Source organism: Aulonocara stuartgranti, assembly GCF_965226115.1.
Source record: "Aulonocara stuartgranti genome assembly, chromosome: 10".
Classification (NCBI taxonomy): Eukaryota; Metazoa; Chordata; class Actinopteri; order Cichliformes; family Cichlidae; genus Aulonocara; species Aulonocara stuartgranti.
In genome coordinates this window covers 33,335,012-33,359,311 of record NC_138946.1, presented here as the reverse complement: position 1 = coordinate 33,359,311, position 24,300 = coordinate 33,335,012, and the positions used below count along the sequence as shown (strand labels likewise).

Below are 24,300 nucleotides of genomic sequence, written 5' to 3'. Positions count from 1 at the left end.
CACCCATGTAATTAAGCATTGCATGGCACATCCAACATACTGTTTTACTTTAGTCCATGACTCGCTTACCTTCAGGGTCATACGTCACATGAAAACCAAATAATTCCAAACGCCAGATCTGAATGAGGGTGGGGAGGTCCACTTCTGTCTCGCTAGCTTGCCCTGCGCTCTTCCTTCTGACCATGCTGTCTGTGTTGAGCGCTCAGTGAATCTGCGTTCGACTACTCCGCCTAGGCTGCACTCTCGAGCCTAGGCGGAGTAGTCAAATGCAGATTCACTGAGCGCTCAACACAGACAGCATCGTCAGAAGGAAATTTGATAAAATAAATTACAAATTTTGTATTGTTCTTTTTTTTTCTCCCCTTTGGTTTTCTTTCTTTCTCTCCCCCTCTTTCTTTCATTCTTTCCCCCTGTCCTATCCCACAGTCATGTCTGTCCCGTTTGCAACTGAAAATAAAATAAATTCATAATTATAATAAAGGTCAATCAAATGGACCAATATGATGATCCACTTAAAATAAATCCTCTTGGCATCTTTCTTGGCCTCAAGACAACAATTCTGATGGCTATAGATCCAAACGGGACACAAAAAAAAAAAAAAAAAAAAATTGAAAAAAATTGTATTGTTCGATACATATGCGTACCGAACCGAAAGCACTGTATCGAACGGTTCAATATTGATACGAATATCGTTGCACCCCTAATATATATATATGGCCAAGCTTGAAACCTGTATCCCCCGTAGCCGGTTACCAAGATTACGTGAAGTACCCTCAGAAGGTCTGCTAGATGATGTTAATGCAGCACTACGGGCAATACCTACAACCACGATTACCGACACTAACAAGCTGATCTACAATACGGCAGCAGTGATCAGTGAGATGCTTGGCTACAAGTTGAACAGCCACAAGGGGCAGTACCCTCCATGGAGAAGGAGGCTAGAGGGCAAGATCAAAGTAGCACGGAGGGAGGTTAGCCAACTAACGGAGTTGCAGAAAGGTGCGACAAAGAAGGTGCATAAGAAATACAGCAAGCTGTCCATACCTGAGGCCTTGGAAACTGCCAAGCAAAGACTCACAGCCTTGGCCAGCCGCTTGAGGAGGTACACCAGAGAGATAGAAGGCAGGAGAATAAACCAGCTGTTTTCCACAGAACCAGCAAAGGTGTACTCTCAGTGGCAAGGGAACAATAATAATAAGAGAACAGCACCACCAAGGCTGGAGACGGAGCAATATTGGAAGAGCATATGGGAGAAGGACGCAACCCATAACGGCAATGCTCAGTGGCTAGTGGATCTGAGGGCAGACCACAGCGACCTCCCTGAACAGGGTCCAGTAACCATCACAGTGGCAGATATCCAAGAAAGGGTCTCCAGTATGAAGAGTTGGACAGCACCAGGCCCAGACATGGTTCACGCCTACTGGCTGAAGAAGCTGACTGCACTCCACGAGCGTCTGGCAGCACAAATGAACCAGCTGCTAGTTAACGAGAGACACCCGGAATGGCTAACTGAAGGCCGGACGGTCCTGATCCCCAAGGACCCCAAGAAGGGACCGGTCCCCTCCAACTACCGACCAATAACCTGCCTCAGTACTACATGGAAGTTCCTGTCAGGCATCATATCAGCTAAGATGAACAGGCACATGGGTCAATACATGAGCGGGACACAGAAAGGAATTGGCAAGAATACCAGAGGCGCAAAACACCAGCTACTGGTAGACAGAACAATCAGCCGAGACTGCAAGACCAGACTGACCAACCTGTGCACTGCCTGGATTGATTACAAGAAGGCCTATGACTCAATGCCCCACAGCTGGATACTGGAATGCCTAGAATTGTACAAGATCAACGGGACCCTAAGAGCCTTCATCAGGAACTCAATGGGGATGTGGCGTACAACACTAGAGGCCAACTCCAAGCCCATAGCACAAGTCACCATCAAGTGCGGGATCTACCAAGGAGATGCTCTGTCCCCACTGCTGTTCTGCATAGGCCTGAACCCCCTCAGTGAGATCATTAACAAGACTGGCTACGGATACCGACTACGGAACGGAGCAGTTGTCAGCCACCTCCTGTACATGGATGACATCAAGCTGTATGCCAAGAGTGAACGAGACATCGATTCACTGATCCACACTACCAGGCTATACAGCAATGACATCGGGATGTCGTTCAGACTGGAGAAGTGTAGTCGGATGGTAACAAAGAGAGCAGGGTGCAAGATGCTAGCAGGCAAGGCATACATGGAACGCCATAACCAAGTGGCCGGCATAGTGTACAGGAACATCTGTGCCGAGTATAACCTGGAAGTCCCGAGGTCAAAATGGGAGACGCCCCCAAGGGTGGTGGAGAATGACCGAGCTAAGATCCTGTGGGACTTCCAGATACAGACGGACAAAATTGTGGTGGCTAACCAACCGGACATAGTGGTGGTAGACAAACAGAAGAAGACGGCCGTAGTGATCGATGTAGCGGTTCCGAATGACAGCAATATCAGGAAGAAGGAACACGAGAAGCTGGAGAAATACCAAGGGCTCAGAGAAGAGCTCGAGAGGATGTGGAGGGTGAAGGTAACGGTGGTCCCCGTGGTAATCGGAGCACTAGGTGCGGTGACTCCCAAGCTAGGCGAGTGGCTCCAGCAGATCCCAGGAACAACATCGGAGATCTCTGTCCAGAAGAGCGCAGTCCTGGGAACAGCTAAGATACTGCGCAGGACCCTCAAGCTCCCAGGCCTCTGGTAGAGGACCCGAGCTTGAAGGATAAACCGCCCGCAGGGGCGAGCTGGGTGTTTTGTTTTTTTTTGTTTGTTTTTTATATATGGATTATTTATAGCTCCTAGTCATGATTAAAATGGTAACAACTGTAACATTTAACAAGTAGTCTGTACTCCAGGCTAGTTCATCTATTTTGTTTGTTTTTCTGCATCCACAGGATCGGAAATGCAGTGTTGAGAACAAGTATTTGCCCCCTTTCCCAAACCAAGTAGAAACAATTTTAAATGTTGATTTGTTTAATTAAAGGAAAAAAGGTGTCCTCACCTACCTGGCCCTATATAAAAATGTAACTGCCCCTAAACCTGATAAGTAGTTGTGCCACACTTGACAGCAGAAACTGCAATCAGGTGTTTGTGATAACAGGCAGTGAGACTTTCATGTTACTATGTTATGCTTTGCAAAACTTTTAATTCGTCTATGCTGTCGAGATGAACAGCCTGTTTAAGGTCACGCCAAAACATCTCGATGCAATTCAAGTCCAGCTGCTGGTGTGTTTTAGAGTGGTCCTGAAACAGGTCCTGAAGCAGCAGATCAGCCCCGGACCATCACACTACCACCTCCACGTTGGTGTGATGTTCTTTTTTATGAAATGCTGTTAGTTTTACACCACATGTAATGGGACGCAACAATTTTGGTCAGCAGTGGTTTTCCCCTTGGAACTCTGCCATGATGCCAGTCTCTTTCGTGTTGTTCTTGAATCATGAACTCTGACCTTAACTGAGACAAGTAAGTTCTGCAGTTCTTTAGTGACCTTCTGGATGACTCGTTGATGTGCTCTTGGAGTAACTTTGGTTGGCCGGCAATTTCCGGGAGGGTTCATCACTATTCTGTTTCCTCCATCGTGGATAATGGCTCTCACTGTGGTTCGCTGGAGTCCGAAAGCTTTAGAAATGACCGTGTAACCAGACTGATGGATGTTGATGCTGCTTCACTTTGTCAGACAGATTCTATTAAAGTGAACAATCAAGGGTGTGGCCAGTGAAATTACATCTTTATACATAATACATCTTTCCCACATAGTTTCGGAAAAGTTGGTCATATTTTCCCGTCATAGCTTTGTCTAATATTAAAGTTAGTTTGATCTGAAACCGGTCGCAGCAGATGGCCCCGCCCCTCCCTGAGCCTGGTTCTGCTGGAGGTTTCTTCCTGTTAAAAGAGAGTTTTTCCTTCCCACTGTCGCCAAAGTGCTTGCTCATAGGGGGTCATATGATTGTTGGGTTTTTCTCTGTATGTATCATTGTAGGATCTACCCTACAGTATAAAGCACCTTGAGGTGACTGTTGTTGTGATTTGGTGCTGTATAAATAAAATTGAAACATGCAAAAAAGGATTGCATATGATGCAAATGATTACAGTGCATATGCATGCATTGCACTGTAATTTTTTCTGTTGCTGTTTCTTACGCTGACTTTTCAGTCTTCTGCAGTTTTCGATGTCATTTTTGTGTCTTTTTCCTACTTTTTAAAACTCTGTAGGGTTTAGTGAATGAAAGACGGAGCAGCTTTATGCCAGGAGTGTCGAGCAGGAGCTCTGTGTAGCGAGCTCTCATCTGCTAGGTTCTGCTCTGCTGTGCTCCCTGCATTTCCTGCTGACTGACTGATATGAAGCTCAGTTGCCAGGGCTTAAATAGCAGCTGTACGCGTCCAGCTGCTCCCTGCCACGCTCCACTTCTCCCCAGATGGCTCCAAGACATTCCAGCAGCCCTCCGGAGGAGCGCTCATGAGGAAAGTGTTATGGAGTGGCTCTCTGAAACACCAGGGAGCTTCCCTCACTGCACCCCAGCCACCCTCCTCCTCCTTCAACCCCTGGGCCAAACGCCCAAATCAGGGGAGGGCTGCAGCCTCGTTTGCCAATTTACCAACAGGAGGCAGCACAGATGGTGGTGTCTGCAGCGTAGGCCAGTGTGCAGCAGGGCCTAGGGTGGGATGGGGAGCTCTTGGAAGGAGCACAAACCATACATGGCCTGGGATGCTACTGATATCCCCCAGGAAGAGCTCACACTGGCTCTCAGCAGATGACCAGCAGAAGCCCAGCAGCTCTGCTCGGCTCTGAGCGGTTCCAGTGGAAAGTTTTTCTTTATTGACTCGTTCATCTTCGATAAGCCAGTGCTGCTAATTCCACAGGGAGTGTAGTCATTGTATGTGGTAATTTTCCTTGAACGTTCACTCTTAATATATGATGCTGAGTGCAGAGCTGCGGGGCAACAGTCTCTGACCTTGGCTTTGTGTGTAAGTGATGAATGGTCCATCAGCTTCACACCGCTGAAACAAACCTCAGGGGTCACTTCAACTGTGGCATTTGTTTAAAGGCACCCGGAGGGAATTTGACCAATAATGGTGCTGGGATGTGTTGAAAGGCAAAGGAAAAAAGTCTTTAATAGAGATAATAGAGATAGCTTGTCTAAATATTTTATGTCCTTATTCTGGTGGGAAGCGTTGAAGTTTTACTCTCACGGTTTCGTGTTACACAACAGGTGGATTATATTTTACACTAGTTATAGGATGAAGATCCATTTTTAAACTCCTTGATTTTCCTCTCTGTTACTGACTTGTTTCTATTCCTCGTTACTTTCTTACTCCCCGTGGCCAGAACAAAGGGGAGGGGGTATACTTCAGGGATGGATGGCGTTGCTGACCTCACTGTTATCCTTGTTGTGACAGGAAACATACATCACAGTAGGGCCACTAATGTGAGACACATTGTGCCACAACTTGATCAAAGCCAGACATCCTGGACAACAAAGTGCCCTGTAATGACATATTTTGACCATATAATTGGAGAGTAATTACAGCTGACAAAATACTCCGTTTTTTTGTTTTTCTCCCCTCTGCAGTGTCTGTGGATTGTAAGAAAGCCCCACTGAGGCCTGTCATAAACTATATGTTGGATATTGTGCTGAGCAAGCTTGAAGCTTGGGGAGTGTGGGTGAGGGTAGGTCAGTTTGTATTGGAACCTGGTTGCTTATTCAGAGACGCTAATTACAGAGCTCAAACCGGTGGCTTAGAAAAACACCGGTGGTCCTCGTGACAGCTGACCCTTACTCACTGACACGACACCAGGTACCCAAAAAGCTCTGCGCTCCACTCTTTTGACTCGAGATGGATGGAGTCTATTTCGCTCTGACGCAGTCGCGTTGTGATGATTAGCCTCATAAGTTCTCATTATTTCCCCCAGATGGATGGTTGGGGGCTGACCCTGAAAGAAATCTGCAGACCAAGAATACTGTGTTGGAAAAAAAAGATTAAAATTGTCGTGGTGGTTCCAGATTGCTGAGCAAACCTGGGCCGTCTTTCATTAAGTTCTTCTGTAAGTGTGACGCACAATCCCAGCTGTCATGTTGTAATAATGTTGTGTAATCCAGCCTGGTGACAGAAACTGGGATTATTTTTAAAAGGTAGAATTACAGCCTGGGAAACATCAGCTAATTTGAAATTTTAGTTGTAATTATGTCAACGAGATGCTGTGGCGGGTGCTGTTGTTTTAGTCTGAACCTGCATTTGTCAGGAAATGAAATGAGGCCGTGACCGGCTCGAACCGCAGCCATAATGATGTTGTACTGGTGCTGTGGGAGCTGCTGGATGTCAGGTGGCTGTCCTTAGGCTTGGGGGCTGCTATCGTGCTCTACCATTTAGCATGCTAATTAATCCCAACCAAAGGACCATGTCAGTCACCCCGCACCCCGCCAGGGATGCTCCCACTGGGCTCATCCTGCTTTAATTGAGCACGTTTTTCAGGAGCCCGCTGTCTGTGGGATTACATTAGATCCCTCTAATTCACCCAGCCTGCCACCAGCATGGGCGACGTGAGCGAGAGAGAGGAAGGGAGCGAGACGCGGGGCTGGGAAATGTATAAATAAAGCACACAAACAAACAAACACAAAAACAGACAGAGTGTTTATTAACACCCCTGGGATGAAAAAGGAGGTGAGTGCAGGAAATCATTAGCGCAGGAGAGTCAAACTAGGCTCGTTTGATCTCGCTGATGGAGGAGCAAATGTAATTTAGCGTGCTGCGAGTAATTTGTTTTAGCAGTTAGCATGGGTTCCTTTTAATTTCATTTTGCCTTGCATCAGTCTTTCAAATTAAATATTTTTATTTTGTACAAAGCGCATCTTTGTGAGCCTCGCGGCTCAAAGACCAGCCCTCAACAACAACTAATGTTTATTCATCTTTGCTTGTTTGCATGTGTGGTAGACAGATTCCTGACAGGAGCGTGCAGTGTCTGCTTTTATTTGAGTACTTTCTGTATAATGAGGTGACTCAGATGTACACTGTGACAGCTAGCAAATCATAGTAGAGGAAAAACAAAGTGTTTTTGTCACTGCGGCTCTAATTATTTGGAAGACGGTGCTGAAGCAGCTGCATCTGTTAGAACGTCTCACCTTCTGTCCTTGTTTTACTGAATATTGTCAACTGTGCAGTCTGTTTGTCATAGTAAGACAACCAGTTTCATACTCGAGTAACTAGATTTCACCCAAAGAATTACTTCCAAAATTCACAAAATTATCACAGTTGAGCTAAATAACCTTTAGTAGGTGTTGTGTCTCATTACGTCACGCGAGTTCGTGGATTTATTTTTCCCTGTTTTATGTAGGGTGGCACAGTGGAGCAGTGGTTAGCACTGTTGCCTCGCGCAAAGGAGGTCCTGTGTTTGAATCCACCATCTGGGCCTTCCTGTGTGGAGTTTGGGCTGTGGGAGGAGCCACGCAGACACAAAGGGGTGGAGTCAGAGGGGTTCGGTTAACTGGAGATTTTAAATTAGTCGTCCAGTCATTCCAGGGCGTACCCTGACTTGGAAAAATGGAAGAAGATGGATGGATGTTTTATTCACTGATGGAGGAGAACCTGCTGGTGCAAATAGCAAATATGTAAATATCAGGCATGGATGCTGCTGCCATTCGTGACAGGGCCAGCTACTCTTAGCTGAGGTGTATGGAGAAGAGGGCGGAGTCTTATCAGCGGGAGACGCAACTTATCTGTTCACGCTGCGTGTAGCCTGAGCACCAGCAGCTGTAATGTGAGATGCTCCTCCTTTGCTAACAGGAGGAGGAACAACCAGTTTGTGAGTGCATGCTAAACAAGTCTAATGTTTAAGAAAGTCCTGCTTGTAAACCTGTAATAATAACCAATAACAATGCTGCGTTCTTGTTCTATATTACTGGGAAGCAGAAAAGGATCGTTGTCTAAATAAAAACCCTCCGTGATCCTCAGACATGTCAGCATCTTGTACACGATTTCAGTCCATTCCAAAGCGCTGCTTTCCTGGCTGCCATTACACACTGATAAACAATGTGTGCTCTAATGTGAGAGCACAGGGAAGTCGGCGTATCTCAGCTGTGTACCTGGCAGAGCCTGCAGGGGTTGTTAGCACTGACAGCGCCGGTATATGAATGAGACTTCCAGGCAGATTGTTGGCAGAGTTAGCCAGTTTTTCTCAGACGGGTGTCAGCTGGCTGCAGCTCTCACAGCCTTCTCTTCCTCCACCTCCTCCTCCGCCACCACCTTGCTCTCCTTCCCATCATGGCAGAAGCAGAAAAAGAGCTTTATGAAGCCCTATAATGATACGTGGCAAATGTGCAGCACTGGGGTGATTGTTAACAGCGGCAGCTGCACAGACAGCCTGGATGATGGAAAATCAGTGGGACCTCATTTTGGTTTGCCAGTATGAATATTAATGGCTCGTTTCCAGGCCATGGCTAATGATGAGGAAAATTCCCTAATAAAAACTTGATGTGATGGGCAACGACCCACGGGGTCACTGGAGACAGTCAAAGTTAATAGTGTGCCATCAGGTGTGAGGAGTTAAGTGATTAGAGGCACAGAACCTAATCCTGATGTTTTTCTCCCCCCTTAGCGATGAGTCAGTGTGAGAGGAGGGAGGGGAGGGGCTGAAAGTGGGAGGTTAGGGGAGCAGATGAGGTTTATATCTCTCGCCTGCAGAAGGTTGCAGCTCGTACACAGCGCGCTTGCGAGTGCGTTAAACTGCAAATGTTGCAGGTAATTCTGTATTATGGCTCCATTTTGCACGATTAATATTAGCAGTTGTGTTATTTCATAAGGGATCGTGTGAAAATTAGTGATGCCGGCAGCATGAGATGTGCTCATTGCAGTGCAGTTCTTTCTAAAAGCTGGTCATAGAATCTGTGCCATTCTTTACGGCGTAGCCTTCTTCAGTGCAGTCACTACATGTGCTCTGACACCAGGGTGGTTCGGTGATGCTCAGGGCTTCACTGATTCTAAGAACATCTGCCTGCTCAGCCTCATGTGCTCAGCTGCGGGTCCACTTCTTCATCTGGGAAATTCTTCTTCTTGTGTGCGTGACCAGATTGCTGTAACGAGGATGCCAAATCATATCACTATTAATGTCGAGCATGAGGGGGGTAATTAAAATGCACACCGAGCGGACTCATCTCGTGGGAGTCGCCATAACCACGCAAACAATGCAATTTGATGTATGTAATTATCTCAGAACCCTTCTATTAATCTTTGATTAATTCAGCATCTGCTTTGAGCCTCGGGCCTCTGTTGGCTTATATAAACAGAGCCGGGCTGAACGAAGGTCCGTGTAGGGCTGCGTTTTAGGCTTTTATCACATAACCCCAAATGCTGTGCAGAGCCTGGAGAAACGCGCTGATATGACTTAAAAAACGTTGAGACGCTGAGAACGTGGCACCTCTGTTCCTTCTTCCTACCCCGGTCCTTTTGTCAGGTGGTGTTGTGAGCGTGTTTGGTGGGTGGATGGGACTGATCAACAGAGAGCTTCACCCTGCTAAGCATCACTTCAGCCCCGCGGTGCCTCCTCTCCAGTAGAGTTAAATGTCCTACCTTCGTCCACACTAAAAAGGGAAGTAATATACACATGTAGAGCTTGTACGCCTTCAGAGGAAATCTTATCATCCAGGCTGCCGTCTCAGTCCGATTTGACATTATTGGTGATCAGGATGTAAAGGAAAAGAGATCTAACGACGAGGAAATGATAAGAATTTGATATTTTAAAACGAGAGAGAGTCGTCAGATGTTGAAAATTCTCTCAGATATTCTTTCCATACATTTGGGAACGGCCCAGATAAATAAAAAATAAAAAGACTGTGGTGCTGAATATTGAAAGCAAAGATCAGAGGCTGTAATGTTGTTGTTACTTTGTGGAAAGCTTCATTTTTCTGGCCTCCCTCCTTCCTTTATCTCGTCTGTCCTCCTGACTAGAAACTGGAGTTTGCGGTCGCACTGAATATCTTCTGGATGAAGTTTTACATTTGAAGGGAAATTGCGTTCAGATGTTGGCCTGCTGCATTTGGCCAGCGTTGCACATGTGGATCAGACCTGCTTATATTAGTCCAGACAGAAATCTGGTCCTCCCTGACGAAGTATTCTTGGCTCCTAGAAGAAGAACTTTCCTTATGTGACTGTATAGACAGTCTGAAACACTCAGGCTGTGCCTGTGATTTCTTTTGGGACTTTCCTTTCCCGTCGTACGTTCATGTTGCAGTTCGGCATCAAGCAGATGCTGCAGAAACAATTTCGTCGCCACAGAACGCGGCTTCTTTAAATGAGCCGTCCCAGCGAGGCGAGTTTTGTTAATCTTTCTTCCACTCCCTGAACTTATAGGTGTCCTTTATAGGCAACCTGTAATAACTAATGTGTGTCGGGCGGCTAAAGTAAAGTAATCCCAGAGTTTATCTGAGGTTCACGTGGGTGTGAAGTCCCTTGAGCACGATGCGGGTCCGGATGCGTATATGTTGCGTCCTTTCGGGGCTCATTACTGTGAGTCAGTCTGTTGTGTAACATTGGATATCACGGAGGAAACGTGGCTTTTCACAGATGTTCATCAAAACTGAATCAGCTTTCTGTGAGCAAAGTGTTCTTGTCAACCTTGATCATTTTGTGTTTATTTAAAAGCTGAAAATGTAACTACGTCAGTTTGTTTTTTGCCTTTTTTTTAAGTCTCATTTTCTAGTTTTGTTTGCCAAAGTAGCTGCTGTGTAGCAAAACCTGAGCTCATCAGTCGCCTCTAGCTCATCTCTGTTTGTTGTTCCTCAATTCACAGCGGCGGGACTGGCAGACTTAGTAATGTGTGGGTGCAAAAGCGAAAGGGAGTAAGAGAAAGAGAGATAAATATGGGAGGTGTGAGTGGGGGATTGGAGAATATGCATGGCACAGATCCGCATTTTACCATCCCGGTCTTTCTCTATTCCCAGTGAATAATGTGGCACAGCCCCTACCCAGCAGTAGGCCAGGCACGCCGCCATATCAAGCTGCGGTGGAGGATGAGGTGTCCAGCTTGCCGAGTCTGGGCTCAGACGCATTCTAGCCCCAGAAGTCATCCCACCCCCATCCCCGACCTGCAGAGAAGAGCACTGGGCTCCAAGATGGCAATCAAGGCTTGATTTGCAAACACATTTCCAATGATTAAAATGTAATTAGCACAAGCGAGCACCTCCTCCCCAGCTAATTTCCACGCACGCTGTGACAGGCAGGCGGTCTGAGGCATCCAGGCCCCAGCAGCAGATGGAGGAGGATGCACCGGGAAGGGAGAAAACCATTTTGCCATGTGACTGTTTGCATCACAAAACCATCAGGACATGCAGCTATATCAGGAAGGAGCCGCTAGGAGGAGGGATTGAGGAGCCCTCGACGACAGCACATCACATTGGCAGTGTCAGAGCTGACCCTGGCAATGGCTGCCATCCTTCACGCTGTCTTTCCAGCTCCCAGGCTTGCAGGCAGGTTGGCGTCCTCCCTGGGCTTTAACCCCTTCAGCGCTGCTGCAGGACATCCAGTGTCGGTTTGATAAACAGGCACCTTCCTCTGTGCACTAGTGTGCTTTAATGAAGACCATATCAATGATAATTAATTCCAAGGGCACGGGCAGAGGTTAATACTGATGGCAGTTTTTCAAGCATAACCCGAGGCTAACTTCACGCAGAGAGCGCTGTTCAACTTGCAGCAACATAGACAGCCAATCAGGAATTACAAGAACATGCTAAACACACTCTGCTGGACCTTTATTGTTGTCATGTTATTTTTTTCTTGATTGCTCCAACATCTGTTAGTATTTGTGGACCAGTGGATATCCAGAAGGTTATGCTGGAAAAGAGATCATGGCATACTTGCTTTGCACGCAAACATGTGTGATGTGGTTACCTCTTCAGTGCAGACTTTTTCGCTGTGGGTAGCTCTGGCAGGAGACGTTGCCGTGCCCTGCTGTTACAGACGATAGCACGGCTGCGTCGTTTAGCATTCGGCCCGTGGCTCCTTCTGTTCCCCTTCTACTGGGCCAGTATTGCTCTCAGCTGGAGAGGATTTAGGACAAGAATAATTTACTTCTACTTTCAGACCAATATAAACAAAGGGCTCAATGCTTGGACAGAGTGTAGGGAAATTTGTAAGAGCACTCAGCCAAGAGAGAGGCCCGGGTGAGAGCAGAGCGGCAATCAGAAGTGGTCCGGATACAGGCCAACATCAACAGCTCTTAGAGCTGAAGCTAATGTTTGACATTCCTGTGTTACTTAAACTAAACACTGGGGTCTAGCTGTATAATGCAGGTCCTGTGTAAATGGCACCGGGCCTGGTAGACTATCACTTTCCTTTGCCAGCCCTCTCCCAGGACTAATGGTTTCCTTACTGTACATTACTGTTGCTTTAAATAAGACTTTCTACCTCGGCCTGTCAGTGATCTCAGTGGCACCACTTTTGTTGTTTTTTCTCTGTTCGGTACAATAGATTCGTTTTAAACGCCTGACACATGTCTTTTCAGTCGCCGCGGCGTCCCAGGATTGCTCTAAAGTGTTTTTGACGTGGTTAATCATAGCTGCGGGTTTTTGTTTTTTTCATGCTCGCATGTCAGCAGCTGTTGTATCACACAGAGCTGTAGCTCGTGCTGACCTGTAAAAACAATGCTCAGTCTTAATGATGAGGTGTACCGATGTTTCCTGACACTTCCAGCTGTGAAGTGCAGACCTCGGCTCCAGATCAGGTACTCAGACTTTTCCCCACCTCGGGTTGTGCATGAAGCGAAACATTCGTTCACTATGATCACTTCTCAGTGAGTGACAGCTCTGCCTCAAACCTGTTTTTTATCCTTCTCGAGATATTATTATTTACTACTTCCTGCCCGAGCTCGAACACAGAGTTCACGGGAGCTTTGGCGTCGTGGACGTTCAGATCGCCTGCTCTCGGCTGTCAGGCCTGATCTTAGGCTTTTTTACTTTGCTCATTATAAAGGCATTTCCATTTTATTAAGTTTTCCACCTTTTCCACCCCCCACCCTTTGTCGCTTTGGGAAATTTGCATACCTCTATTCCTAGGGGGGGAAAGTAATGACAGCAATTTCTTTTCTTTTCTCTCCCCCACTAGCCGTGTGAGTGCTTCGTTTAGCGGCACCTGCGAAAGCGACAGGCTCGGGGATGAGAAGTGAAAGAGAGCAGTTGATTAAATCATCATCAAGTCGCAGCACAGAAAGTCAATTCTGCTTGCCGTCTACAATGATATCCCTTTATCTTAAAGTAATGAGCTATGGCACTTTTGCATCGGGTAATACGATGAGTTCCATTAGCATGTTCCATTTGCTTCACAAGCAAGGGCAAGTCATTCCAGCCGGCTTCTATCTTGGCAATCAAAGCAATTGGCTGCACAGCCGAGGAGCGGGGGAAGCAGGGAGAGCAAAATAAGAACAAAAAGGGAACACGGGGAAGAAAGGCTAGACTCCTTTTTTTCGTGGATCACAACACAATGCAGAAAACTGAAATTATGTCAATTATTTGAACCCCTCGCTTGCTTGCGTCGTGCACAGAGAAGCGGCTAATGAGTGCTCGGTCGCGTCGCTGTTGCTACATTCTCAAAAGCCTGAACGCCGTTGATCTGGTCTGCGGCGTTAGTCTGTGTGGGAGGCCACGAGAGAGCGATGCAGGCAGACACGCCTATTTACTCAGGAGCTGGAAGAGATGCATAAATGCACGCAGTTTGGAGCTTTTAATATTACACAGACACCCGCGCGTGATCGTGATCTACCGTCGTCTGTCGTTATCTTTATTTGTTATCAGGGCTCCTGCGCGCTGTCTTAAAACGGGGTTGGAATGTATGGCGGAGAAGGAGTGAGAGCGAAATGGAGCAGGGAACGTCTGAGGAGTGTTTGCCCAGTGCGTTTATTGCCTCTGCATAATTTATGAGCTGCTGGAGCTGACCATCATGGCAGTGTGCCGCAGGCAGCCCCTTGGGCTGTGCGGGACAGGCCTGTAAATTGGATGCTATGCTCCTGCTGAGCTCGCAAGCCCCCTTTTTACCATCCAGCCCGAGAAGCAGATCAGCCACAAACCCAGCCAGCTACCTTTGAGCTCTGCAGGGCCCAGATCAGCAAAAAAAAAAAAAAGAGCACGAGATGGAAGGAAGAAATGACACGGCCTTCTGTCGCTCACTCCGTGGGCCGTCAATCATCCCCCCCCTTCACTCCTGCCATACTTTAATCGTCACCCACCAACCCCTCCTCGCGCTCCTGCCCACACGCTGTACCAGCCCCTGCCCGTATTCCCCCCCAGTGCCTTTTTCATTACTGACTCCAGTGCTTCCCTGCACCTCAGCCATATGCACAACTACGAGGGCCGCCATTCACCCAGCATCACGCTAATTAGTTGATAAAGAATTAAGTGGACCTTGAAATTGAAATTGGAACAAAAAATTGAAATCTAGCCCCCTTTTTCCTCCCACCATTACCAAGTTCCCTTCCTCCTCGTGTCAATCTGCCATCCCCAGCCTGAAGCAGCAACAACATCATGCTATTAGAATTCCAGTGGCGATTAGAGTTCGGAGATTCCAGCTCTGTCTGAATTTTACATGGTGCCCAGTGTTAACAAGGGCACGGGCGCTCATGAGAAATTCACTTTATTTCACATTCTGCTGCTTGGATCAGCTAATGAACTGATCTGATGATATCCAGGTCCAGAATACAAGTTATGTGATAAATTTGTCATTAAAAAGTTGATAAGATGAATGAGATTATGGTGACCACACGCACTGGGATTGAATGCAAACTGTTTAAAACCCCACAAACTGGACATCTTATTCCTAATTTGAGCTTTCTCTTTCCTTCTCTCGCAGTGCGACACTGAGAGTGACCAGGACGACAAGGTAAGACTTTCACATTGGGCTGAATGTGCTTGAATCCCTTCGAGCGTCTTTTATCAGTGTTTTAAAAAGATCCAAATGTTACTTTAAGACTGAGAATTGAATGTAATTAGAATTAAACATCCTGTTAATAAGTATGACAAAACCTTAATTAGTTGCGCATTAATTATGAATGACTTAATGATGTGCAAAATCTAAATTGAACTGTTCTGGCTTTTTAGGATTTCAATGACATTTAAATGAGACTGCTCCGGCAGCCAGGCTTTCTGTTACTTAAAGCACAGACGAGCGTGTCTGCAGCACGGCGTCTATTTCTGTATCTATCCATCCACCTATATGCTGGTGTCTGCCCGTCTGTTTCTGTGACGCGCTCTTTTTGCTCCTGCATTTGTCTTCACTGTAGTTCTGTTTCTGTAATCCCAGCAAAACCACCTCCTGCCAGGATCTATAGCGTCTTCCTGTGTTGGAGCTTCATTGCGTCAGTTTTGGCACTTTTGTTGCAGTTACATTGTTACAGCAGCAACGAAACACACAGCAGTGATTAGCAGCAAACAGGCTCTACAGATTTAACAAAGTCCGGAAGTGTTTCAGGGAAAAAGCCAAAATAATGTGAGTTATGTGAATATCATGGACTTCAACAGGTTATAGAACATAAGTCATGGGCCATGGTGGAAAAGCTGATGATGCTGAGTTGTGTACAACCTCAGTTTTTCTTAAATGTATTCATTTGCTTTAATTATTTTTTACTTTAGTGGTTTTTGGGTTAAATTAAACTGACTGTACTGGGAAAATACACAATTACAAGGTTGCAAAAACTATAAACTGTAGTGCTAAATGACTCCAGATGCAGGAATAGCAACTTTTCATATACATTTTTTCTCCTGGGAGAAAAAGTGATTAAGCTTTGGTGTTCTCGTGTCCTAGAGCAAGTACTGGGCATCCTGTAATTTCAGAGAAGAAAAGAAATCATAACAGATGTTGGCAAACGTTTAAAGGTTACACAAGTAAAGAAGCTAATGTGCCCGTTTATGGCTGTAAGTAAGAATATAGTGGCGTTGTTTTGAGGTCAATGATGTCCATCAGATCAGTTACACGTGGAGTTCTTGGCCCCGTTCAAAGAGGTGCTGCGAGCTTCTTAACCTATTTTGCAAACAAACGCTGAAAAGCAGCTTTTCAACATCCAGAGAGAAGAAGAAGAAGAAGCCTAAAAGGAGTCATCATCAGTGTCAGAACCTGAGGAATCAAATGAACGGCATCCAGAGGCTTGTATGCTTGAAGTGACTTTGTACCCAGACACCATAGACATGATATGAGTTTATGAGTATGTGGTTGGAAAGAGATTCAGATCTGATTCAGTGGTAGAGCTTCTGCTCTCTGTGTGAGGTCCGAAAGCTAAAGGTGACTGAGCGGGAGGACATTTTTGTTGGTTAGAAGGTAAAGGACCTCCGAGGAAATGCATCATCCTCTCAGCTGTGTAAGGGGCGGGTACGAGAGGCTCGCGCTCTGTCTTTAAAATGTCCCCGAGGTGAGCTCGAGTCACGGCGATTACTTTTGGAGCGCTCTGAGGAGCCACGATCGAATCCTCAAACGAGACGCTGGACATCGTTGCGTAAACGTGCATCGCCCGTGCAGCGTTTCGTCTTCTGGGTTCTTGTTTTTCTTTCATGTGATGATGCAATGATGAGGATGGTCACGGTTGGGTAAAATAAAAGCACCTGTAAGCGTTTAAACGTTTGTTGCTATTCTGGTTGTAAAGCACTTTAAAATCCAGGTCTCAGTTTGAGCGTACTTTAGATTGTAAAAGCAGCCATATTAGCCACTGAATTCTAACCAGAGAGCTAGATGTGCTCTAATGATTTAGTAATGCCATTTGCTTGTAGTGTTTAGACTCTGCAGCAAATTGAGTCATTACTCAGTGTTGTCGATTTAAATTGCTCTTGTCTCGGTGGCAATTCCTTCTTGTTTCAGGAAGAGAGCGAGAGCACGGTAATCCCCCCAGTGACTGTATTAATTCACCCTGGCTCACGTTACGCTCCTGATGAACAGCACCGACTACACCTTCCTGTCATTGATTAATTGTGTGTTAAAGTAACAGAGGAGTGAATTAGTAAACGGGGACCCCTATGACAGGGCTGACTCACGCGTTCTTCCTCAACGTAAGGAGTAATTGGAGCTCCCACTCAACGGCCCTCCTTAGTCCACGTCACCTGCCACTATCTGCTCCTGCCAGGAGCCTCGCACGCTACGCCCAGTGCCGCTGCTGTCATTTGCATTCTGTGAGCGTGGCGGTCTCCTTTGCAACGCCGCGGCAGAGCAGAGTCATTTTAATGGGTCAAATGTATTCAGATGAGGACAAACGTGGCTTATTTCGTTTCCCTTCAAAAGCAGGAAATGGAAAAAGTGTTCCCAGGAGAAATCATGTTCTGCCTGGCGTAGAAGGCCTCTGCCGTGGAGCTGCCGGGCTCTGATAAGAGACAGCTCTCCGTGTGCACGCGATCCCGTGTCGCTGTGCGAGTGTGTTTCTGCGTGTGCTGGAAACTGTCAGAGCATTTGCTCATTACAAAGTGACCCGTAGGACGGGGCCTTCTGCAGCGTGACATGTTAATGGCATGCTGGGAGACAGGTAGGAGGACGCCTATCAGCAGTCACTCGCCGCACAACACTGGTATTATTAGCCCTGTATTCGTACTGTTAGCATCTCTTTCCCAGCAGCCAGTGTGCATGAAACTGTCCCTTCATGGGGGACAGTTTTTGGAGGGCTGAAACTATGCGTGGGGGGAAGTGAGCCGTTCTTCCTGAATAATGATCTTGTTTACAGTCTGTCATGGCTCGGCTCCTCCTTTGCTCCAAGGTGCAGAATCGAGGTGTCCAAACAGGATCAGGCGGTCACACGGGCCTGGACTCGTGCAGAACAGCTCATTTCCACTTCGCTGAGCTCTGTAGCATCAGGTATCGCTCATCCTCCAAAGGTCCATAAGCAGTGAAGTCTTTTAGGAGCCTCTGACAGGTCCACACACTTTAAATATATTAATAATAATGTGGATTTTTTATCAGTGTAAGTGCAGCCTGCCTCATTTATTTTCAAACGGAAACATTCCCTCAACGTTTAATCTAGCAGTGGTAGATTTCTCCACCTCGTCTTGGATCTTTGTAATATAGTCGAGAGGCTCCGGCTCTGTCTGGACTCACGAATGCTTAAGTGATTTTTTTCCTTCTTCCTAAGTGGCACCTTGAAACTGCCCGTCAAACATTTTCGCACCGATGTGCGCTAATGCTCAAGTGCTCCTGTTCCCCAATCATGCACTTAGGCCCTCAGCGAAGACAATGAGTCTATACTGTAATCTGCACAACTTTATCACCACGCAGCTTTTATTCCTCTTGCCTCCGGCCTTTTTTATAGACCACACCTTCCTAAGTGTTATTTACTCGCTCTATCAGTAGCCACAAGCTGTAAATGCCATTCTGAAAATGTTCTGCGTCTTATTAACGGCCGCGCAGCAGAGTGCTGTAATTCGCTGTGCTTTGCTCTTATTGGAGGCAAGGGATCCAAGCAGGAACCTGTTTGTCCTTGACATAAAATAAAGATCTGAACCAGTAATATATTTGCTGTTTCTCCTCCTTTATTGTTTTGCTGTGTTTGCCCTCGGGCAATTATAGCAGAAGAGTCGTGTTTCTCAATCACTCAGCAGCACTGTACATAAAACCGTTTTATATCTTCCATCCCCCCACGCAGCCTCACCCCAAACCCTTCCTCTTCCGCCGCAGTGGGAAGGATGAGTAATAAAAAGGAGAGAGCAACTTGTCAGCGTTAAAAGATTATGTGTTTTGCCCCCTCCAAAGGAAGAGAGTAGTGTTTACAGGCTTGAGTGGGTGCTCGCTAGGCCGAGGCTGAGGCTGATTGCACTAGAGTACCCTGTCAGCCAGTGATTTGTCATGTACTTTATCATCCTTGTCACTCTGCAGAGCGTTGTCATAGGTAACATTCCCGCCTGCCCCCTCCCCGCTCTGTGCTTTGTACCCAGTCAGTGTAGGAAATTTGTATTTACTTTGGGGGAGTGTAATTTGTTCCTCATGGATAATATGACCCTTAGCGGAGCCGGATCACGGGTTAGTTGAAGTGATATTTTCCGGTAATGGTAGTCGTACATCATGGCTGTCAGGCCGGGTTAGGAGGCGAGCACATTACAGCTCCATTTTAGCACTGCAGGCATCTGGGATTATTTTCCATAACCAAGTATGACATGACTGCTCTGCGGAGTGCATTAAATTTTTACTAGCTTTTTTCCCTCCCCCGGCAACTTCTGTGGCTTTTCCCCCCGCTCTGGGTCTCGGGGCTGCCACGGTGATGGATACCCTCCAAGTCCCAGCAGCACTGGCCAAGGTTAGCGGGTGTCACAGACCTACACCGCTCCCCTCCATCCAATAACCGGCAAATCCCTGCTCCCACCGAGGGGTGCGCACCGCCCACCGCTCTGTGTTGCAGCAAACCGAGGGCCTCCGCTCACCGCCGCAAAAGCACAATAGGATTATTCTGCTTTTACACTTCAGTTATCAAGTTTGTGTGAATGTGCAAATACAAGTTTAGCAGTTTTCACCAAAAGGAGCAGCAACAAAAGACAGACGGAGGTTTGGACAGCATCCTTGAGCGGATTGTGTTTGCGCGCGGCGGCTGCTCTCCAGAGCTTCTGATGGCTTTTCTGTTCTTTGCTCCGCTAATTTTGATTCCGCTCTCCTTGGCAGCAAGGTCAGCAGTGTAAATGCCACCTCTTGCCATTGACAAATGGTCACCCCCCTGTCTGATAATCACTGAGGTCTCAGAGGTGGACGAGCAGGCGGAGCTCATTAGGGCGCCACAGATGAGAAATTAATGTGGAGATTCCAGGCCTGGCAGAAAGCCGCAATGATGGGCCTCGGGTGGGGGGGGTGGAGGAGGTGGCGGTGTGTGCTGGGGGCTGGATGGATGGACCCTGTCTAATGGATGACCAGGTCAGCAGGCAGCATCACTCCCTAGACACACATACGCACACGCCGTCCCACCCGCTACCTCCCCTCCTCTTAGCGCCTGTCACCTCACCCACCCCGCCCACAGCTAGTTCTGATGGACTTTACACTCCACGATTTAGCGTCGCTATGCACGTGCTAAACGTGCTAAACATTTCTTTTGTCGACATGTTTTTCCTGCTGTGTAATGTCCCTCTTACCTTATTTTCTGTAACACATTTTTGTAAATGAGACAAATCTAGAACGTAGAGAAACGAGCCGGCGCTAATGTTATTAATGGAGCACAGCCAGTGAGACTTACAGAGCTGTGATAGTGAACTGAGAGTCAGCAGTATGGCTAGCCTCTGGGGTTCGCCCCCCCTTCATTCTCCTTTACAGTCACTGTGACCCATTTACAGTAGCTCCACATCCTCCTCATTGTCCCAGCAGGTAAATCCTCATTCTGTCACAGCGTCATCTCCTGCTAGCATTCACAGCCTCTGAGGTGGACAGGATCAGCACGTCATTAATGTTGGGATCTGTGAAAGCCAATTTTTACATCATTGTAAGTGTGTAGCTTTGCAACCTTTAGAGTCAGAGCACAGAGTACGAGCTGGAAATGTTTTTCGTTTGTCAGAAGCTTTTAAAGTCCACAATTCAAAGTAGTTCCCCTGAAAGCTTCCAGCTTATTCAGGAGAAAAATGATCTAAACCTACGTGGCTGCATCGCCGTTGCCTTTTCGATTGCCTCCCGATGCTTTGTGATTGCTAATAGTGTGTCGGTTTTGGTGTCGAAACACAGAACTGTAGATGGTTTGACTCTTACCTTGAGATGCGATATTATACAAGCCCTAATGTGTGTTACACTTGCCTCTAGAGTGCTCAACCTCCCCATTCATTTATGGCCAACAATAAAATGTAATAATGCACACGTTTGAATAGGACAAGGTTGCCAAGTCCTTGAAATTGAATGGGGGAAAAACAGTCACAGAATCATGTTTCTAAGGCAATGATTCAATTCCCAGTGCAAGCTGAGAACACAGGGGATGGAAAATAATTCTATCAGCAACAAAAACCATAAATATGCTGTTTGACTGAGATGTTTACTCCTGTGGAAAGAAAAAGCCATTTCCATCTTTCCTGACCTGGAAAAGAAAAATCTCTCAGGCAAATTGTGTCCATATATCAAAGACTTTATGAGATTGTCCTCATACAAAGAGGCTTTAGAGTGGAAACACAACCCCAGTTAAAGAAATATCAAGTCCAGTCTATATTTAAGGATAAGCATAATGAGGCGCTTATTTCCCACTGTTTCGCTTTTGCACACATGATATAACAGAGAGATTCTTTATCAGCAGAGTAGAGAAGGCGTATTATTCTTGGTAAATGATTGAACTGCTTTTATAACCATCTGTTAAACCCCTCATTAGCTCTCCCCATATTTCTAATAGTTGCACTAATGTTGTTTAAGCAGCGTTATTAAAACTGGCCTGAGCTCCGAGTTAAAAATAGCCAAACACGTCGAGTCAAACTCAATTACATACATTTTTAACATCATTGACCTTCCCAATTACGAACCTGCTCCATATGGTGCCATTTATCAGCTGCCGCGATGCTAACAAAACAGTGGGCAGCTAGGCAGAAGCGTGCGCGGTGCTGCGCATGCAGAACCTTCTGGGTCGTGTTGGGCTGGACGATCAAGAGCAAGCAGTGCCCCGACTCCTCAGGTGTCTGTGCTCATCTCTATTTATGAGGCAGTGTTGCCAGTTACCGTGTTTAATAAAACATGGAGCAAGACCTTGGGTTCAAACCAGCGTCTCTGGAAACAGGCTGCTTATGAAAAAAAACATCGGTTGTTATGCAGGAAATCAGTTTTTCTCACATTCGCTCTTCATCCCTCACTGTCTCCCTGTGAGAGCGGCTTCTCCAGCACACCAAGGTTAAACTTTCTCAGCGCACTGGGTGAATGTCAGTCAAAGTCTGGCTCACCTGCACGTAAGCCCCCCCAACAACTGGGCCGGTGACTCCCCCCCTCTGCCCCGTTATTGCCCTTTTGTCAAGCCGGTGATTTCTGCAGAATTGACTGGCTCTGTGCGCTGTGCACATCAGGATCAGCTCACAGGAAGTGGAATCTTCCCGGCTATGTAAGGCAGGCGGGTTGTCATATGTCAAGTCCTGTGATATTTGTACCAAATGAACAAGGCTGCAGATTAAAACCACCGTTTTACTGTTATCTGCTTAATACATCAGTAACAGTTGTTAGCTCGGTGTCCAGCAGTGCTTTTAACTGTGCAGGAGATGTTTTCTAGAATCACCTTCAGTGCTGCTGTCACGGCGGGGTGCGATGATGAGGTGGACCCAGAAGCAGACACGGTGGAGACAAAACTAAGGCTACATTCACTCTGCAGGTCTTAATGCTCAATTCCAATTTTTTTGTCTGCTCGTTCACACTACAAATAAAATGCGACAGCAAACGCGCTCTAGTGTGAACGCTCAAAGCGGCCGCATGCGCAAAACAAGGCGTCACACACAACGCGCTCTGTTTAGACCCAGAGCAAACAGTAAGTTTGACTGATGGCCTTAATATAAAGACTTCGGACTTTACGTTTCCCAATTTTTGCTTTAAGTTATTTTGTTATTTACATAATAATGTAAATAACCTAATAATGATCCTTATTGCTGTTTCAGAGGAGCGGTGCTTCAAAGGATAGCTGCAGATTTCTGTCAGAACCTGCAGATTATACAGTACAAAGAAAATGTTCACGTTTCTCCAACGTTGCCTTCCCAACATCTACACTGGATGGCCAGGAAGCGTTCACGATGTCTTCTCGGGCGCTGATAATCAGCGTCTGTCTTGTGTCAGTGACGTAAAAGACGGATTTAATGCGACATGACCATCAAGCAGCAGTCGCTTTCTAAAACATCGGATATGTATCGGTTTCAGCACCACATACGAAAGTGACCCAGATCGGATTTGAAAATATCGGATTTGTGCCGTTCACACTGTCACACCATGATCGGATAGATGGGTCGCAAAGGGTCAAAAAAATCTGATTTGATGCGCTTTCACCTGCAGTGTGAACGTAGCCTAAGTTTCAAAAATAAGACTAATAACACAAATAAATAAAACAAGGCTCAACTATGAACTAAACTATGACTTTTTAAACTACGACCCTAACAAGGGAAACAAGGCGGTACGTAGGCAGACGCCGTGACGCTGGGGACTTAAATACACACGTGAGGTACACTGAAAAAAATATGTTGTTGGATTTACTTAATTCAATGGTGGACATTTGTTGCACACAGATGTTTTGCTTTGGCAGCAACTTAAACAATTGAGTTAAATTAACACAATTTATTCATGTTCAATAAACCTGTGCAATTTGTGTTGATAAAATGTGACTTAAACATGTTTTGATGAAGTAATTTGAGCTCTTGAAATATTTTAATCCTTCACAATTTTCTCACTTTATCCCAACACCATTCAATAACTTTTACCCAATACTACTTGGTCACTTAAATGCTACATGTTATCTTCAAATTACATTTTGCTATTATATTCTAGCATCAAATACACAATTTTCAAATGGAGGCCTTATAACAGATTGTATTGTTCTCTTCCAAGATGGTTGCTGGCATCCACCAGTAACCTTTCAAAACAAAATGTCTAATTTCACTGCAGTAGGTAAAGAATTAAACTGACATTACTCCTCCACTGAATCTACATAAATCAACAGTTAAATAATGTCAGTTCTTCCGTGTTCTCTGGAATCAATCACAGCAAAGAAATTAGACTGTTTCTTTTGAAAAATGTTGGGAAAGAACAAATCAAAACATTCTATTTAAGGCCTCTGACGTCAAGATTCAGTTAAACAACAATTATAACTAAACAATTTGAGGTAATGTTAGTTTCCATTAACATTAAATTAGGTTACTGAATTGGCAAACACCTTCCTATTAACATTACCCATTTTACCCCAATAACTAAAGAAATTAGCACCTGCAGGTCAAAACCTTTATTCAAGAGATGCAAAAATAACATTGATACAGTGACTGTCAAAAATTACAGCACTGATCATACTGTGACATCTTGGTTCAAAACAGCACACTTAGAAATATTCAACGTTCTTTACTTCAAATGAATGAAACTGAAAATACCATTTCACACGACCCATATGGGATATTTAGACTGTATAACTGTTCACGATACATCTCTTCACTAGTAAAAGAAAGAAAAAATACAAACAGAAATTTAAAAATGCTGCCAAACAGACAGAGAACTTGTACAGAGCAAAAGGAAAAACAAACAACAACAACAAAAACGGCTCGTCCTCATGGCAGTTGCAGAGTATATAAAAATGAACCCTGCGATCCGTTTCTGGAATTGAGCTTCAAAATGCAGCAGAACAAGTGTGAGATTTAAATGTCCTC

General features: G+C 45.9%; 1 protein-coding gene across 2 annotated transcripts in view; it reads left to right on the top strand.

The window, feature by feature from the left end:
• Positions 1-24,300, top strand: part of auts2a (activator of transcription and developmental regulator AUTS2 a) — a 351,431-nt gene that overhangs the window by 215,055 nt on the left and 112,076 nt on the right. For both annotated transcript variants that reach the window (XM_082549595.1, XM_082549594.1), the window contains exon 5: positions 14,864-14,893. In XM_082549595.1, coding sequence (XP_082405721.1) covers positions 14,864-14,893 — 30 coding nt within the window. The remainder of the gene's footprint in view (positions 1-14,863; positions 14,894-24,300) is intronic.